This window comes from Anas platyrhynchos, chromosome 21 (genome assembly GCF_047663525.1).
Source record: "Anas platyrhynchos isolate ZD024472 breed Pekin duck chromosome 21, IASCAAS_PekinDuck_T2T, whole genome shotgun sequence".
Taxonomy (NCBI): Eukaryota; Metazoa; Chordata; class Aves; order Anseriformes; family Anatidae; genus Anas; species Anas platyrhynchos.
Window position 1 is genome coordinate 4499786 of NC_092607.1, and position 17164 is coordinate 4516949.

The window sequence follows — 17164 nt, forward strand, 5'->3', positions numbered from 1 at the left end:
CCCTCCTGCCTTCACCTAGTTCCTTAGAAAGACACTTCCATTTATTTATTTTATTTTTTTTTTAATTTTATTTTATTTTTTTAATTCCTACACTTCCTCCGCCTTTCGCCCCGAGTCCCCGTAGTGGTAGCCGGCGCGACATGGTCAATGTAAGCACCCAGCTAAGCGCTAAGATGGAGGCTCCGTACGGTGAGTAGCGCGGCCCCGCGGGGAGCGGGGCTGGGACACGGCAGCGGCACCGGCCCCGCCGCGCCGCCCCCGCCGGCTCCGCCACGTGCTGGAGAGAAAGGGTCCCCGGTCCTACCCGTGCCTACTAGAGGTAGATGCAAAGATCCCTGTTCTCGCTTGCCCCGCTCGGCTGGAAGAAGAAGGAAGGTGCTGGAGGGAGCGGAGCGGGGCCGAGCCGCTCGCCGAGGGGCTGCTGTGCCCTGCATGGGGAGCGGGTGCCCAGCTGCAAGTGGAAGCAGCCTTGAAGCCCCCCTGACGTGCCGCCCCGGGACACAAAACCAGCCCCAAACCCCAAGGCTGCGTCTGGTCGGTGCCATGCCCCGGCTGCCCAAGCGGCCAAGGGAAGGGGCCGGGGTGATGCTGAGCAGGGCTCCCAGCAGGGATTTCAGCGCCCATCCCCATGGTGCGGGGTGCCAGGCAGCACATCCTGCCCCCGCACCGGCCCGGGGCAGCCCCAGGCTGCTGCTCTCGTGCTGGGCTGGGTGCCAACAGAGGCACGTGGGCACTGGGGGACAGGTCCCCTCTGCCCAGGCTGTCGTCATCCCGCTGTTACCCTCTGGGCTCAGACGTGCTGCAGCTTCCCCAGGAGGCAAGGGGCTGGGGCTGGTGTGGTCCTGTGGGATCTGGGACATCCAGAGCCCTGGGTATGGCCAGGGGGCAGAGCGGGGATGCAGCAGATGAGGTCTTGCAGTCACGAGGCTCTCCATCACATCCCCGTGGCTCTCTATCACGCCACCTCACTGTTTTTGGCATCCTGCTCCTCTTCTCCTTTGCCACACTCGCCCCAAAGTCACAGCCCCACCAGCCCGTGCCCCATGTGTGCTGCAGCCAGCCCCAGGAGGTTTGTGGGGCTCCCGGGCCACCCACCCACGCTTTGCTTGTAGCCACATTTTGGGTGATGGCTCCTCTGGCTCCAGGCCCACAGCAGGGGACGTCCCTGCCACCTTCAACCCTAAGCCAGTCCCATGCTGGGAGCCCTTGCCGTGGGGGCCCGTGTTTCCTCACCCCATGTACTTCAGGATTCCCCAGCCTGCTTTGCTCTTGGGCCCCAAATGCTGCCATGCACAGCCCTGCAGTGACACACGGCACATGGGCACAGCAGCGGGTGCACGGCCCCATGCAATGGAAATGTGTAGGGATTGTCTGGGATGTGCAACAGCATCCCCGGGCTGGGCACGGAGCAGAGAGCTACAGGGGTGCAGGAGAAATGTGACAGTTACAAAACTCTTTGGTTTAGTCTGCTTTCATTTATTTGTACACCCTAGGTGTACAGGAGCCGGGGGCTCTCACCTTAAGCCCAGCTCAAAACAACGCTCAGCTTTTGGTCTGGTCGGAGCAGATCGTGACTGTGTGCGGGGAGATGTGTGATGAGGGCTGTCAGTAAACCAAGCCTTGATTCCTGTGGGAGATCCGGAGGCTCTGCCCCTCGGCACGGTCACTGCCACCGGCCAGCACAGAGGCCTGGGATGCTGATCCTTAACTGGGCAGAAGGGGAGGCACAAGTGACGTGGACGTCACAGCCACGGGATGTGACAGCACAGGGGGAGCGCTGCGAGGTGGCTGGGTCCGGGTGTCCCAAACCCAGGGTGCCTGTGCCCTCCTCTGCCCTGGGGCACGGGGCCATCCACTTTTCTTCAGCGAGCATCAGCCCTTGCGGGACAGACGATACCCGAGGAGCTGGACGAGCAGTTTATTCACTTACGATTAAGTTGTGACGTCCGCTTGCATCTGGCTCTAAGCAAGCGGCCGTTTGCCAGCCCTGGCACATCGGTGACCATAGGGGAAGGCAGGCGAATAGCTCCGCTGGTAATTCTCCCCGGGGAGCAGCTGAGGGTCAGGGGCGTGCCGGCTTGGGAAGAATTGCTCCACATCCCACCTGCGCCGCTCGCCCCATCTGGCTCGGAGCACAAACAAAGGCAGCGCAGACACCCGCGGCTTGCGAGGCTGTGCCGGGGCCAGGCTGCTGAGCCTGGGGCCTCGCGAGGGGGAAGAGAGAAAAAAATAATAATAATAAAAGAGAAAAAGGGCCTCCCGGGCTGAAAGGAGAGAAAAGTCAGACAGTTGGCAGGAGGAGGGGAGTCCTCCTAAACAAAACGGGTGAAGAAGTTATCCAAACAGGCGGAGGAGACGGAGCCCTGGCAGCCCCTCGCCTCCCCAGCAGCCTGCAGTGCATTTCCTGGGCTGGCAGCGCGGCTGGCTGGGCACGGGGACCGGGACGCGCTGTGGGGCAGGTGGCAGTGGGGTGGCCAAACCCTGCCCAGAGCCACCGGGGAGTTTGTTCCCTCGTGGGGAAACACGGGAGCTGCCTGGAGCCGTGGCAGAGCTGAGCCCCAGCCGTGCTGTGAGCTTATTTGCAGGGCTTTCTGTGACCAATGCCAGGCTGGCTTCTGGTATTTTCACCTCTCCTCTCCGTCTGTCTCAGGGGCTTCAGCATCTCAGCATCCACTGGAAGTCAGGGACAAAGAGCAAGAGCCCAGCGTGGGGCACCCCCAGCATGTTTACAGCAATCCTCCCCATCCACCCCAGCCCCAAAGCACCTCCTGGGTTCCCACGAAAACACAGGGCCTGTGCTTTGTGTAAAGGAGCTGGAGGATGCCCGGCAGGAGCCGTGGTGAAGGTGTCTGGTCCCCTGAACCCCGCACGGATGCTCAGCGAGAAGGGAGAGAGGTCACGGGGCTGGGGGGACGTTCAGCCTCCTCCCCAGCCCCTGCTCAGGGCTGTAGGATGGAAACTGCCCCCCAGCAGTGCCTGGCACTCCGGCACGCTGGTACTAAAACACTAGTGGAGGAGAGGCTGTAAATGTCTGTGAGAGGACATGGGATGGAGAGGGGGATGCCCGGGGCCTCCTTCCTTCCAGGATGGAGAAGAGGAGCCTGTCTCTGCTTTTCTCCTCCCAGTGAGACCAGCACAATCAGGGCAGCTGCCCCGAAGCCCAGCACAGCACCGCTCCTTCCTATTTCAGGAGAGGCTCTCGGTGCCAGGGATGCCTTGGCTGGGTGCTTTCAGCAGGCAGCAGCGCATAATTGGGGCGAGCTCAGTAAAGCAGCTTTGGAAATTAGCTGAAAAATGTGAGAGGTCAGAGCTGCTCAGGCATTTTGGTCAGATGTGGTGAATAGTTTCAGCTGAAGAACATAAAAAGAGGCAGAATTCCTGAATAGTTGTACTTTTCATTATAAAATTGATTTAATTTGTATTGGCTTCCATTTGATATGACCCAAACTGAGCTTTTTTCCCCTGGAGTACTCACGTTAGCTGCTATTTAACACCTCTGTCTCTTCTTTGTCCATTGCTCGAGGGCTGTCAAGGACAGGCGGTGTTGGGACACCCACCGCAGCCACGTGCTTCCCGCAGCCCCCTTCCCATCCCTGCCAGCTGCTGCCAGGGGCTGTGAGGCGAATGCTGGTGGGGCAGCACCTACAGGGGCAAGAAATGGCTGAGTGGTAATGAGTAGTAAATATTTCCTGTAAATACAGCAATATCTGCAGCAGGAGCAGGGTAGTTCACGGGCAGAGCAGGGCGAGCGTCTGGAAGTGTCGGAGTTAGAGTGTGTCAAACACTGCAAAAAAAACCATCCCTGCCTGTTTGTGTGCAGGCTCCTCTGTTTGCTTTCCTCAAATGTTCAAGCAAACAAATTTCCTGGCAGAAATGTTTGTGGAAACAGCAAATGTTGCAGAATTTTCATGGAAAGAGTATTTCGAGGTAGTGGCTGGATCGCGAACCCGGACCCGACAGCTCTGCTCACCGGTGCTGGGCACAGGCACCAAATTTCCACCAGGGTCCCGGAGCTAAGCCAGGTCCCGGAGGCAACTGCTCCCCAAAATAACTCACGTCCAAGCTTCAGCGTGAGCATCAGCAGAAATCACCTAGCAAATCCCTTCAGGAAATGCAAGCCTCAAGAAAATAACATGTTTGAGCCAACGCACCAAAGCTCCACGGGAAGCAGCTTCAAGCAGAGCTGTGGCTACAGAAAGGCACCAGCAGCCGAGGAGTAGATCCTGGCTCAAAAAGCCACGTCTGTGCGTGGCCGGACCAGATTCCTATCCCAAAATGCTGCAGCCACTAGAGGGACTCTGGTTGCATCCTCTGGGTCCAGGAGCCCCAGTGCTGAGGGGCGGATGGGGGCCACCAGCATGGGCCAAGCCCCCCGCAGGGAGGTGGCCCCGGGGGCTCAGCGGGCGCTGGCACCTCCCCAGGGGCAGAGGAGTGGAAGTGGGGACGGTGACAAACGGGCCACCGTGCGTGCTGCCTCCTCCATGGCAACGTGTTGGGAGCTCCGACACCTTCTCCAGACATCCAAGCTGGTTTGTGCACGCTGCTTTTCATCGCAGCCCTACGAGTCTCTCCCCCCACCTTGCTCATCCCACCCCAGGCTGGCCAGGACACAAGCCCCCGGCAGCACCTTCCTTGCTGCTTTGCCCACACACCCCAAAACATCCAGCTGGGTGGGTGGCTCAGCTCCTGCCACTGTACCTGGGCACCCGAATCTACCAGCGAGGGACCCACAGGTACCTTTCACCTGCCTCCGCATGGGGAAGCTGTCCTGGCCGTCCTGGCTATGGGCGTGTGCAAGATTTTCTAGGCGATAGCCCCTGGGCAAGGGGGAAGAGCAGGGAGAGCTGTACACAGCTTCCTGGCGTGGCTCTGCGCTCTGCTTAAGAGAGCCAATGTCAACAGATAGACCTGGAGGAAGGAGCAAAACCAAATACACGGGCACTTCTCAGAACAAGAGCTGTAAAACCTGCGCAAACCTGAACAAGTGGCACAACACTCGTTTTATATGGTAAGAATCAATAGTCGAGCCCACTCAGCATGTTTGCCAACACGTCGCTGACAGCCCCCGGGCTGCGTTTATGGCCCAGCGCCTCCGACACAGCCGGCAGAGCTCAGCTCCCACCGCCACGCTCCGTCACCTCTCGCCCTCTCCGCTCTGATGGGATGCCCCAAATTTTGCCACACGGTCCCCAAAGCCTTGACTCCACATGAGAAGCTTCTGCTCCTCCTTCCACCACACCAGCCCACTCCACGTTTCCAGAGGATGCACAAGCCCCAAACCCTGCCCCGTCCATAGGGGAACCAGGGCCCACCCCACTGCCCTGCTGAGACGCAGCAGCCCGGGGTGAAGATTCATCGGTGATCACCCCAAGGAAATTCAGCCACAGACTGTGAGGCCGGACAGGGTCAGGTTAACGGATAGGGCAACAGTGAGGGACAGCAGGAGGCATAAAAAAAACCACAAGTGCCCCATGCTGTGGGTCCCCAAAGGGACCGGCACCGGCAGGGCAAAGGCAGCACCAGGAAATCAAGGGTGGGGTAGGGAGAAAGAGGAGCAGGGGGGCAAGCAGCAGGGCTTTGGATCCACATCCCTGTCTGGCCCCCCTGCCTTGGAGGGCTGAGGTCACGGAGTAAATGGAGGTGGCTTGGTCCCCACGGGGACATCCTGGTGGAGGCAGAGGCGGGTGCTGCCCGCAGCTCCATCCCTGGGTGTGTGCCTGGTGACCGCCAGCGTCTGGGAGCAATCTCTGCGTGCTGGGTGTGTTTCCCTGCTGCAGGAGTTAACGCTCCAGTGTGGAAACAGACGGGTGAAGGGAGGTGTCACGGGGTTAGGCACAGTTCAGAGCCGGCCCTGCCCTCCAGGCAGCACACGATGCTGTTCCTGGTCCCACGCAGACACGCTGGGCATCTGCACCCATCACGGGCCAGCATGGGGCATGGGCACGGACCTGCTGGGCTGGGGTCCCCTCACGGACTTGCTCGGAGGGACTCAGGCTGTCCCTCCTGGCCCCACATCTCACATCCATCGCACTTCTTTAAACCTCAAAGCCAAACTGAAACTTGCCTTCCCCTCCGAACAGCATCTTCTGTTCTGCCATTCCCCCCTGTGGCTCACCAGGAGCCTTCTGGCAGCCCCTGGCAGCTGTGCTACCAAAATTAATTCTGATGAGTCCCAGGAAACCCAGGGTGGAAGCAGAGGCTTGCAGACGTGGGGCAGGGACAATTTAGTCACGATTTTGCCCATTAGAATCGTGCTTTTGAGAGGGCAGCGAGGGGTCTGGCATCTCTGGGAGAGCAGAAACGAGCTCTCCTCTGCACAGTGAGAGGATGGGCAGGCTCAGCAGGAAAGCTCGCTGAGGAGGAAGAAAAGTGCAGGAAAGTTTGTGTTTCAGAGGGGCTTGGCCATGTTGATAGCTCCCTGAGGTGTGGGGGCTGACAAAGGCCACGCTTGCTCCTGGCCCTGATCAGGGCAGCTGCCAAGCAGCACGCGGATGCATTGCAAAGTTGCCTGGTTCTCTGTCTCAGCATTGAATTCATTGCTCTAAACATCTGAAAACTCGGTAAAGTGCCACTCTAATCCCTCACCTAATTTTACTCCTCCAGCCTAAGCAGGGCAGCACAGTGCCAGCACTCCCGGCAGCTTCGTGCTCCCTGCTGGACCTGGGCCATTGGGTCAACACGAGTGCCGTAGCAGCAATATCTCCAGAAAAAAAATAGAAAACTCAGTGCTGCAATGGCAGAGAGGGTTCTCTTGTCATCTGGTACCTGGAAAATCCCTGTTCTGCCTGGTGAGGCACATCCAGGGCCCATGCTAGCCAAAAGCTCAGGCTGCCCGGGGCATGGACATCAACTGCCCAGCGAGAGGAGCTGGGTGAACCAATATGCATGGTCTAGTAAAAAACCTCAGCCCTGAGAGCTTTCCAGCTCCCAGTTTCTTTAGGAGAGGAGGGCTCCGACACAGGGCAGCAGAGCTCCTGCAGAGCTGCCAGCGGGGCGGTTTGAATCGCCGGAGCTGCTGCCGGGGGCTCTGCAAGACACAAAGCTGAAGGCTGCCCAAAGGTGGGGAGCACCAGGCACAGCTCCCCGCCTGCTGACCCGCTGTGCCTTCACACCTCCCTTCTCCCCATTTCATTACGGCAGCTGCCTGACATCGATCGCCCATGCGCGGCTGGGAGGTGAAACAAAGGTTGTTTCTCACTGATATCGTGTTATGGGTATTTATACAGAAACATTTTAAAGAGAAAGCTCCCAGCCTCTCCCCAGACAGCCTGACCCGCTCCTGTTGTTAAACGTGCCCAGGCACATTTTGCAGAGCAGCCTCCACAGCTGCACGTGCAGTCGGGCCCCCCTGCCCTGCAGAAATCCAGCAGCAGGCCAGAGACCAGGGCGAGGGCACCTCAGAAAGGTGGCTCAGAAAGCACTGAGCATCGCTACGGGCACCGCCAGCAGGGCACAGACCCCGAGCCACCTTATAATTCCCCTCCAGGCAATGGCCAGAGCCCTTTAAAACCTGCAGCTCTGCAGCACAAACTCCTGCTCCCCATCAAATCTCATTGTGACCAGCATTAAGGGATTAGCCGAGCCCTGCTGCCACACGGCAGCCAGCTCCCCAGCGCCCGCTTGGGCATGGCTCTCACCCCGCAGCCCACCGGGGGCTCGCGGCCCCACGCGAGGGCGAGACTCCCCTAGCTCTGCCTGCAGGGCCAGGCACCCCTGGAAGATGCATGGCAGCAGATACCACCTGCTCCAGGAAACACCAGGTACCCACACGTGTTCCCAAAGGTTCTCTTAGCAGGATGAGAGCTGGCTCTGTGCGCTGCTCCCCTGCCCCAGCACCCACGGGGAGGTTGGTGCAGAGGAGTGGGGCGAGGGGAGAGGCAGTGAGGAGGTCTCCTGGAGTCAGGGTGCTCGTGGGGAAAGGCTTATCCTAGGGGTCCTCTTGCACGAGCAATTCCCACACGGAGTTTTTGCACTTGCAGAGGCTGCTCCAGCATAATTTGTGTCCCCTGCGTGTCCCCAGCCACCACGGCACGGGACGGGCCCCCCACACCAGCACCGTGCTGGGAGCCGCTTGGGGAGCCACGAGCTGGGAGCTGCTCCCAGCAAATACCTGCACTCTTTATCAGCTGGTGATTGATTTAGAAAAGTTCATGGCTTTGGCATCCCATGATACGTTTACTAGAAATGGTTCATTTCCTCAAATGATGTAGTTTATGGTCATAATATATTTTAATTTCTTTATGGCAGAAGAGGCCAATGGCACTGGGTCCTGCAGGAGTATAAAGGGACAAATAATAATGTTATTCTCTCTTGGAGACATAGGTCAGATACTCGAAGGGAATTAGCAGTTTGCCATGTTTGTTAGCTGTGAGCCAGGTGATTGACGCTGTCCCGGTCGTGTGGTTTTGGGACTGGTGAGATAAGTAATTCCCTCCCTTTGCTGCCACCCCACGCAACAAAACTTGCACGTAGAAAGTTCAGATCTGTCCGTACCTTGCTATCTCCTGCAGGTTTTTATTTCTGTGGCAGCAAACAGGGCAGGAGCGCTACACAGATGAGTGTCGTGGCGTCCACGGGCTGCAGGTGCTACCAGCAAGCTCCTGGTGGTTGTTTTGCTTCCATCTACTCCTCTGGCACTTGTTTCCTTAGGAGACTGAGGGCATCAGGGCCAGTCCAGGGTATTTGGTCACTCTGCATGCCCCTGTGGAGAAAAAGCATTTTGCACTAACTTGTTTCTGACTCCAGAAACTGGAATCTCTCAAATTTTACCCATCCTCCAAGGACAGAGGTTTAGACCATCCCTCCATCACCCTCCTGATGCTTGCAGCTCTTCAGATCCTGACTAGTTTTGCAGTCGTTTGCCTTAATTTCATCAGCTCCCCCCCTGAAGCTAGCAAGGGCTGATCCCCAGAGTCCCAGCAGTGACTGGAGGTCACTTCCAGCAGGCATGGAGTGCTGATGAAATCCACCTTTGCAAAAAAGATAAATTTAAACAAAACAAAAAAATAAGCAACATTTGCTTTGTAACCTTTGTTGGTTTTGGCTGTTCTCCTCCTCAGCCTATTTCTCCACCGGCTGGATCAATTCTGGGGCTGTTCCATGTGCAGAAGGGTATAAAGGCAATGAAACCTAAAAGCGCTGCAAACAGCTGGCAGGGGTGCACGGACAGCCCAGGTTGTCTGCCAGCCCATAGGCTGTGTAGGTATCTTTTTCCCTGGGAAACTATAGGATTACTTCAATTCCAAAGGGATCGCATTCGCCTGTTGAACAAGTTCTCTCCAGGTCCAGGCGTGTGCTGCCAAGCTCCCTGTCATGCTAAATGTGTGAGCTGGCAAGGCACGAAGCGATAGGTGCTCCCTGCTGGACACGGCTCTGCAGAAAATCTGACAGCAAACTTTCCTTCCAGAGCCGCTGCTTCCCCACGACTTCTGTTCCCCTACAGATGGGGGCTGAAATGGTTGGATTGGGGCTGAGCAGCTGCCAACAGCCCGCGAATCTGGACCATCACGTGGCAAGGTGGCTCTGGAGCTTTCCTTGATTTCCTCCCGAGCAGGCAGCAGAGTATTTTGCTGGAAAGCTTCCGGGTTTCCGTTCGGTTGTGTCTGGGACCTGACGCAATGGTCACAGACTATCGGGATTTGGGTGGGGCAGCAGGAGTCGGAGGCGGCAGCTGTAACTTGGGCCAAGCGGCGGGCTGCGGTGTGATGGGGTAAGATGAAGTTAAGAGTTCCTCTTCCTCGCTTGGGCTCGCTGCATGATTTTGCACAAAAACTCACCAGCCAGATTTTCAGAGCCAGCAGCACGTACTTGTGGCTACCGACACGCGGACACCGTTCTCGAGGGCTGCCGTGTAGCCCGAGCGATTGCAAACACAAACAAGATAGGCAAATGCGCTGACATTTCTGAGCGCAGCTGCCATGCTGAAAACAGCTCCAACTTTCTTTGTTTCTACTGTCCTTGCAAAACAACAGCTCCTAAGAGTAACAATAATTACTTCCTCAAGAGCTCAGAGCCTTTGTTAGTCAGCACAATAAACCCTTTTCTGATCCCGGGATGAAAGGCACGCACGGTGTTATCGCTAAAGCAGTATATGCCGAAATGCTCTGTCTGTCCCCGTGTTTGCAGTTCTTTTTCTGCCACTTTCACAGAGCAGCTATTTATTCTAGCTCCATTGCCTCCAGCTCCAACATCCATCCCGGCTTCGGTTGAAAAGCACATGTTGCTTTTGGAGAGGATTTCAAGCAGAGTTGTCTGCATCCTTTGAAGCGCATGTCCAAAAATCGCCTTGGTTCGCTGTACAGTGATTTTATGTCCTGGGGGCCTGGACTGTTTGGGTTGGTTTGGCTACCTTTCAAAACTTTTGGCACCAGTGAGAAATAACCCGAGGTCGCAGCAAAGCTGTCTGCATCCTCCAGAGCTGTGCTGGGGAGCCCCAGGCACTGCTGCATGTCCCAGGGCTCAGCAGTGGCAACGTGCCCGGCATCTGCTCGGGAGCTGCTCTGCCTTAGCTATGGCACTGCCCCGTCCAGCGTCCCGGCTGACACAGCAGCATCGCCCCAAGGCCTCCAAACAACATCTGTCCCAACCACAGCCACAGGAACTTCAGCACTGGAGAGAATTTGTCATTGAACAAAATGCCCGCATCTTCCCCAGGGCACAAATCTCACTCTGACACGTCACTTCGGTCACCTCCTGATCCGCTTCCCACGTGAGCCGCACACCACCAAGGGCTCTTCTGTGTGTTTTGCCAGGGCAGGGATGTGCTGCATGGGGCTGGCAAGGGGCAGACAGACCCTAAACAGCTTCTGGTTAATGATCTGTTTTCCTGGAGACTTCTCTCTGCTGCCGTGGACGTTTTGGGGACTGACACCTTTCCGTGTGTCAGCCAGATGATTGCCTGGAGCTTAAACGAAGATCCTCTGCTTCAACTCGGGGCTTGTTTCAGCTGTGCTGACCTGCAGTCCCCCGCAGCCCCTGCAAATTCCTTGGAGCTGCTTATTAACACGCCAGCAGCTTGCCCCGTAAGTCATGACTCTCTGCAGTAGAAGGCAAAGGGGCTTGACAGTGTGGCCTAAATATCCCTGTTTACAGAAAGTCTGACAAAACACTAGCCCTTGGCTTTATCTTTCCCCTTTGGAAATAGCCACAGAGCAAATATACTTAAGGCATGAAGGGAGGGGGATTTATATTGACTTTAGAAAAAGCCGTTCTTTAAAAACAGGAAAAAAACCTCATCCTCGAGCTGTGCAGACGGGGTGCTTCACCCAAAAGGCTTGCGTTGAGGCTTAAAGCCTGCCTGCTAATCTGTAGCATTGCTGTGTGAACAAGTCATGCAGTAAACTGCTCTCTGTTAATTTTTTAATGCAGAATAAACAGGTCAAGAAATGATTAGCATGAGAATAAGTTGAGCTTAATCAGGAGAATCAGAAAAGATGAGAGGGAAGAGGCAAATTGGAGTTATCAGTTAACCATATGGAGTGGCTTTGCCTCCAAGAGCTAATGTGCCCTCGTGTTTTCCATCCCTTCTGAAGCTGCCTTTTTTTTTTCCCCTTCCCTAATTTAAATGATGAGCTAAAATTGCTAGTATAAGCACAATGGAAGCCCTTGTTTCACCTTCTCATTTTCTGTGGCTGCCCAAATGAATTGCAGGTGATAAGGCTCCTACCTGGTTATTACAGATGGTCCTTCCCATTCCACGTTCAGAAAGGAAGATACTGAAGATAAGGTTCAAATGTGCAAAATCCACTTTCTGCAAGTACGAGCGCTCTGTTCTGGTGCAAAAGTTTCGGTGAGATCCTGGCAGATCCAGGGACTGAGCAGAGGCATCCGTGGGCAAGGGGAAACGCAGCCCTCAGGACTGCTTGGAGTGGAGTTTGGTCAGTGGTCGAAGATCTATATTCTCAGATAGGCAGGACTTTGTCCACAAACTGGAATTTGAAATTTCAAAGGGGAAAAAAAAAAGCAGAAGGGACCTTTGCATGTGTGGAGATGACTCTGCTGGCGATGTTCCCCTGGGACTTTTGGTCTTAGTCTTGTACCTCAGCTTTGTGCTTCCCCACCAGCTTGCTTGGCAAAACTGCGGTGGGCTTTGCCGGTACGGTCCCTGAGCAGTGGTCCTGGGGCTGGCTGCAAAGCCCTGACCTTGTTCAGGGCTTTCCTGGACTGGAGAGATTTCAGATCTGGAGCCCAGCTCTACTTCACTTGCTTGCCAAGGAAAAGCCACTCCAGTTGTGGAGCGACATGGTCGGAGCGATCTGGAGTGGTGGCTGCCAAGCAGCAGCAGAAGCATCGCCAGCACTCTGCGAGGTTTGTCCCGCTGGCTCCAGGCACTGGCACTTCTGCTAGGTATTTCCTGAGAGTGCAGAGCTGGAACAGTGAAAACCAAAGGTTTTCTCTGAGCAGGAGGCTGGATTGGAGATTTCTGAGGTCCCTGTCAGCTTGAATTGTCTCTTGATCCTACAACACTGTTCAAGAAGGGCAGGAGGAGCCCGCTCACCCACTTGGCATAAAGAGCTAGCAAGTGTGGAAGCTGATGGTATCCTTCCCATAAATGCTCCATTACAGAGTCTATTCCCCATCCTCCTTTGCTGAAAGGCATAGATCTTATTTTCAGGGAATCCCCTTCTGCTTTGGATTAATTTGCCAAAGATACACAGATAAGGCAGAATTAGTGTCATGAGGTGCTAGAGTGGAAAAAGGCTGAAGGATTTATTGTTCAACCGATAAAAATTAAATAATTACTTAGTGCAGAAGGCTCCATGGCCTGAAGCTGTAAAAGTTTCCTTTGCAGCCATCTTTTGGCATGGGTGGAGGGGACAGAAAAAGGAGAAGGAGATGGCCTGAAAGCTGAAATTCCCTTGAGCACCTGGCTTGGAACAGAAATGTTCAAATCAGCCTCCAAAACAGCTTCAAGTCAGCACATCCCCATTCTAAAACAGCCACAGGCCATCGTGGTCCTAAGCCACCATGCAGAGATGTGGGACAGAGACAAGGACCCCCCAGGCAGCCCATCCCCAGGGGGACACCAGCCTCCTGCAGCAGACACATTTCCAGCTGGGGGCTCATCCCCATGCTGTGAGCCCATCTTGGGGGCATAGGAAGTGCGCTGTGTCCTTGATGGTCTGGTCCTTCACCTCTGTGCTAAGACGAGATTTGTGAGGGTGCACCAGGCAGAGGACACCGGTAATGAGAAAACAACAGTCAACACAAGGCTGGGGACGGAAAGCTCCACGTCCCATTGACAGCTCCCTGCCTCGTGAGCCACCTAATGCTCTCCAAACTTCCCCGCTCCTTATCTGCCTCTCTCACACACACACTGCCTCCCCATCTTCTATTCCCGGCCCTCTTAATCCTTCCTGCCCTAGGAGCAAACGGCCTTTGCAGCCTTATTTTGTCAGCAGGCTATTTAAGCAAAAGGCTTGTTTTGCTGAACAGAGCAAAACAGACCATGCTTTTATGATATTTTACTAGACACTGTGGCAAATCCAGCACATATTTGACCTAGTGTCTGTAGCATTTATCTAATCAAAGGGATCACTGTGGCCTGAGCAGGACTGGGACGGAGGGCCCTGAAATGAGGCCATAGCAGGGCTACACTCCACCTTACCAGCTACACCCTGGTGCACATCATTAAATTCATTTTTAGCCCAGGACTGTTCCTGCCGAAGGAAAGTACAACCAGCCACGTGAGTGCAGAGAGGGTCCAGCCTGTCTCCTGAGAGCACAGAGCAGAGGACTGTTTCCCCTGAAGAAAAGGATCATTTATTGTTAGTCCCACATAGGAAATCAGGGGCTTTCCCCTGTTCCCCGCTTTGCTCCTGCAGATCTGTAGCCCAAAGGTAAAGGTGCTATCTGGACGTGCTACCTACATCCTAATTTAGCCACCACAGCGAGGATGGCCCAGGGAGCCAGGGCTGCATTGGTGCACCCAGAGGCACAAACACAAACATATTTGAAGCCCACATTGGCAGCGTGGACACAGCCGATTGTGAAATCAGGGATGTTTTCAATGCAGAGCAAGCTGATACTGAATCATCAGTTGCTCGTTCTCCAGAGCAATCCAGGTGACGCCATTCAGTGATCAATTAAACGCCCGCTCACTGATCTCGCGCTTTTAGGTGGTGCACATTACACTGGAACTTGTCAGTCCTGCAGAGGGCTGGCATGCCCTGGGTCAGCTGGAGCCAGAGAGCAAGAGCTTGGCTGCTTGTGTGCCGCTGGGGTCTGCCCCAAGGCGTCGGCCATGCCACAGGCTGGAGGCCTGTAAGGCAGCGCAGGTTGAATCCCCAGAAGGCAACTCCACACTGCAGAGCAAAGCCCTGCTATGCTGTAAAACGTCCAATGAAACTTTTAAGACGTGTCAGTCAAAGCGGGGCTGGGGTGTGTCTGACAGCGGGTGGCTCTAGCACCAGGAGGAAGGGGCAGGAGCAGGCCCGGCCGTGCCCCCGGTGCCCGAGCCTGCCCCGGCCTGGCTCAGCCCCTCGCTCGCCGCTCTGCTTGCGTGCCTGGCACTTGGCAAACCCTCACCCCGAAGGTTGTTTGGTCACGGCCGCAGAGTGGGACCTGTTTATAGGGCACTCAGCCCCTGTAAAACCGGGTTTATAGGGAAGTAAAGCGAGCCCTACGCTGTTACTTTGCATAGCAACGTGTAAATTGCAATGCGGGCGCTGACCTTCCCGGAGAGGAAAGGGAGAAAAAAGGAAGAGCTGTGGGAGGGAGGGAGCCAGAAGGGGAAATCGGGGGGCGAAGGCAACAAACGGTGGAGAGGGGAAGGCGATGACAGAAGTGAAGAGCAGCCTTGTTCTCTAGGCAGGGTTTTTTCCACCCCAGGTACAATTAAGACCAAAAGCAGCAGCTCGGCATCAAGGTCAATAGCCCCAGGAAGGTGTTTCCTGGGTGGCGAGCGCCTTCTCCCGCGGTCTCGTGTGTGCCTGGGGCTGAAATGAGCACAGCGCCTCGAGATTCAATAATAAACAGTCAACAAGAATCACTGCTGCTCCACCAAAAAAAAAAAAAACACACAGCCTAGCAGCCTTCAGCAGTGGGTGATTAAAGATTAACCCCCTGCCTCCTGCCTCCACCCCTCTGGGGAGTATAGGCCTTGAGGCTCAGCAAATCCTTTCAGAGAAATATTTGAAATAAAAGACAACAGATAGGGGACGCAGCGAAGGCAGAGAGAGGCATAAGGGCCAATAGCCTCGGACAAGGGAATCAGTACAATCTGGCTCGTGTTTGCCGATGATAATGCGCCTTTCCAAAGCCCTGATAGACATGGAGATGGCAGATTATAGCGCGGCATTGGACCCGGCGTACACCACTCTGGAGTTTGAGAACATGCAGGTGCTGGCTATGGGCAATGGTAAGTCCCCACGCTGCTGCCTCTCCTGAGGGACGAGGCCCCGAGGTGGTCGCCGAATTGCTCCTGGGGAGGGCTGGGGGCACCGCGGGGCTCTGCTGAGTGGCTTGTGGGGGCTTTTTGCTTTACCCGGAGAGAAATGGAGGTGGTGGAGCAGTGCCGGGCATGGGAGGGATGGTGCCCGGACACCCCGGGGATGGGCGCGTACCAAGAGCGCGGTGGGATTAGTGGGCCACACCGGGCATTGAACCACAGCCCAGAGCCTGAGCTGAGGACAGGTGGGTCTCAGTGCCCACAGGCTCTGAAAGAAAGAAAGAAAAAAACAAAACAAAACAAAACAAAAAAAAAAAAAAAACACTCCAAAGCTGCAAACTGAAATGCTGCCCAACACTCACCAGAAACTCCACTGAGCCTGTGACTCGAGCAAAAAGCCAGTCCTATCCCAGGAGTGGCTGTAGCTAGGTTTTCCCCAGCCCAGAAAGCTTCTTAGTGCATGGTAAGGGTGAAATTGCTTTAAAAGGTGATTCAAGCACTGCCCCAGGAGCTGCCCTGAGGCCACAGCCCTTCACCTGTGCAGTGCTGGGTGGGAGTGCGGTCCCTGGGGGCTCAGCCTGGCTGGGAGGGGAGCAAGTGGAGCTGGCAGGGGTTGTTGAGAGCTCCCATCCCTTCAGGAGGGTGGAATCACACGTAACCCACCAGGATTTGCAATACTGGCCCACCCATTTGGGAACCAAGGTGTACTGTTAATTAACACTCGGCAATAAGAGGAAACTCCTCTCCAAGTCCCACTAACATCTCTCTAAATACACATTAATGACTAAACAAGTAACACTGCAGAAAATGACTCCCTGAGCCCTTTCCTCTTGCTCGCCGTGTCACCGGGGCTGCTTGGGCACCCCTGTGCTGGCAGGACCGTGCCAGCAGCACAGCTCTTTCCCCAGCTGTGGCTCCCTCCCCGCAGATATGGCATCATGGTGCCAAAATTGGCAACTGCCTCCCCCTGCCCTCTGTGCCCAGGGCTGGCCCTAACCACCTAGGGGGCTCAGGGCCAAAAGCAGCCCCCTTGGGCTCTGCCGGCACCCAGCGGGACCCTTGAGGACAAGCCCAGGCTTTGCTCCTGTGCTCCTTTCCCAGACAGCACACAGAGGTTTCTGTGTGGGGAAACCAGAAAAGCTCACCCTGCATGGGGCTGCGAGCAGGGCTTCACGGGACAGAGGGACGCAGGAATTTCATACAGCTAGCTCGGGGGCAGCACAAAATGTGCCCTAGAGGCAGATGAGTCAGCTGCGCTACAAGGCACTGACCCCTCTCCTCATGTGCCTAGGTCCTGGTGAGGGGCTGGTCTCACCCCAGGGCAATTGCCCATGGAGTGCCAGAGAGCTCGGCTGGTGCCCTGTGGGGCTCCCCAGCTCCAGCCTGGGGTGGCCACTCAGCTCCGAGAAGTTTGCCACTGTCCCACTGCAAACGCATCCTGTGTTTGGGCTGGCTTGGGGAACCTGAGGGGGTCCTGTCATCCTAACATAGCTGTGAGGTCACAAACTGTGTTGTTGTTTTTTTCTTCCTCCATTTACTTTAACTCCAACCTATGTCCATTAAACTCCCTTCAACAGCCAGGAGCCCATATTTCTGGCACCATAAAAATAAACTCGATAGGAAACTTACCATTAGCTCACCAAAAACAGAACCAGTTCCTATCAGACAAAGATTTCTCCAATAACGGTGCCAGTTTCTCCTGTTACATATTCCTCTGTTTAGAGCACGATACACCACTAGGAGGGATGTATCTGGGCTTTCACTGATAGACAAGCA

At 55.5% G+C, this 17164-nt stretch overlaps 1 protein-coding gene and 1 long non-coding RNA gene across 9 annotated transcripts in view; one reads left to right on the top strand and one right to left on the bottom strand.

Moving 5' to 3' along the window:
• The first annotated feature begins 14 nt into the window (after positions 1–14).
• HNF4A (hepatocyte nuclear factor 4 alpha) overlaps positions 15–17164 on the top strand; it is a 34109-nt gene continuing 16959 nt past the window's right edge. Inside the window, exon 1 of one of the 3 annotated variants that reach the window (XM_027472858.3) lies at positions 15–189. In XM_027472858.3, coding sequence (XP_027328659.1) covers positions 141–189 — 49 coding nt within the window. In that variant the 5' untranslated portion in view covers positions 15–140. Of the gene's footprint in view, positions 190–15105; positions 15359–17164 lie in introns of those variants that run through there. The other 2 variants (XM_005016356.6, XM_013096525.5) reach the window with 2 other exon arrangements.
• Positions 1456–14759, bottom strand: LOC139999228 (uncharacterized). Of its 6 annotated transcripts, none has more exons than XR_011804524.1 (5): positions 11666–14759; positions 8494–8701; positions 3476–3642; positions 1931–2204; positions 1456–1703 (listed from the first exon to the last, which is right to left on the bottom strand). It is a non-coding gene; the product is annotated as an uncharacterized lncRNA (long non-coding RNA). The 6 variants fall into 6 exon arrangements; XR_011804522.1 differs by having other exon boundaries at positions 1456–1708; positions 11666–14750; XR_011804521.1 differs by having other exon boundaries at positions 1456–2197; positions 11666–14031.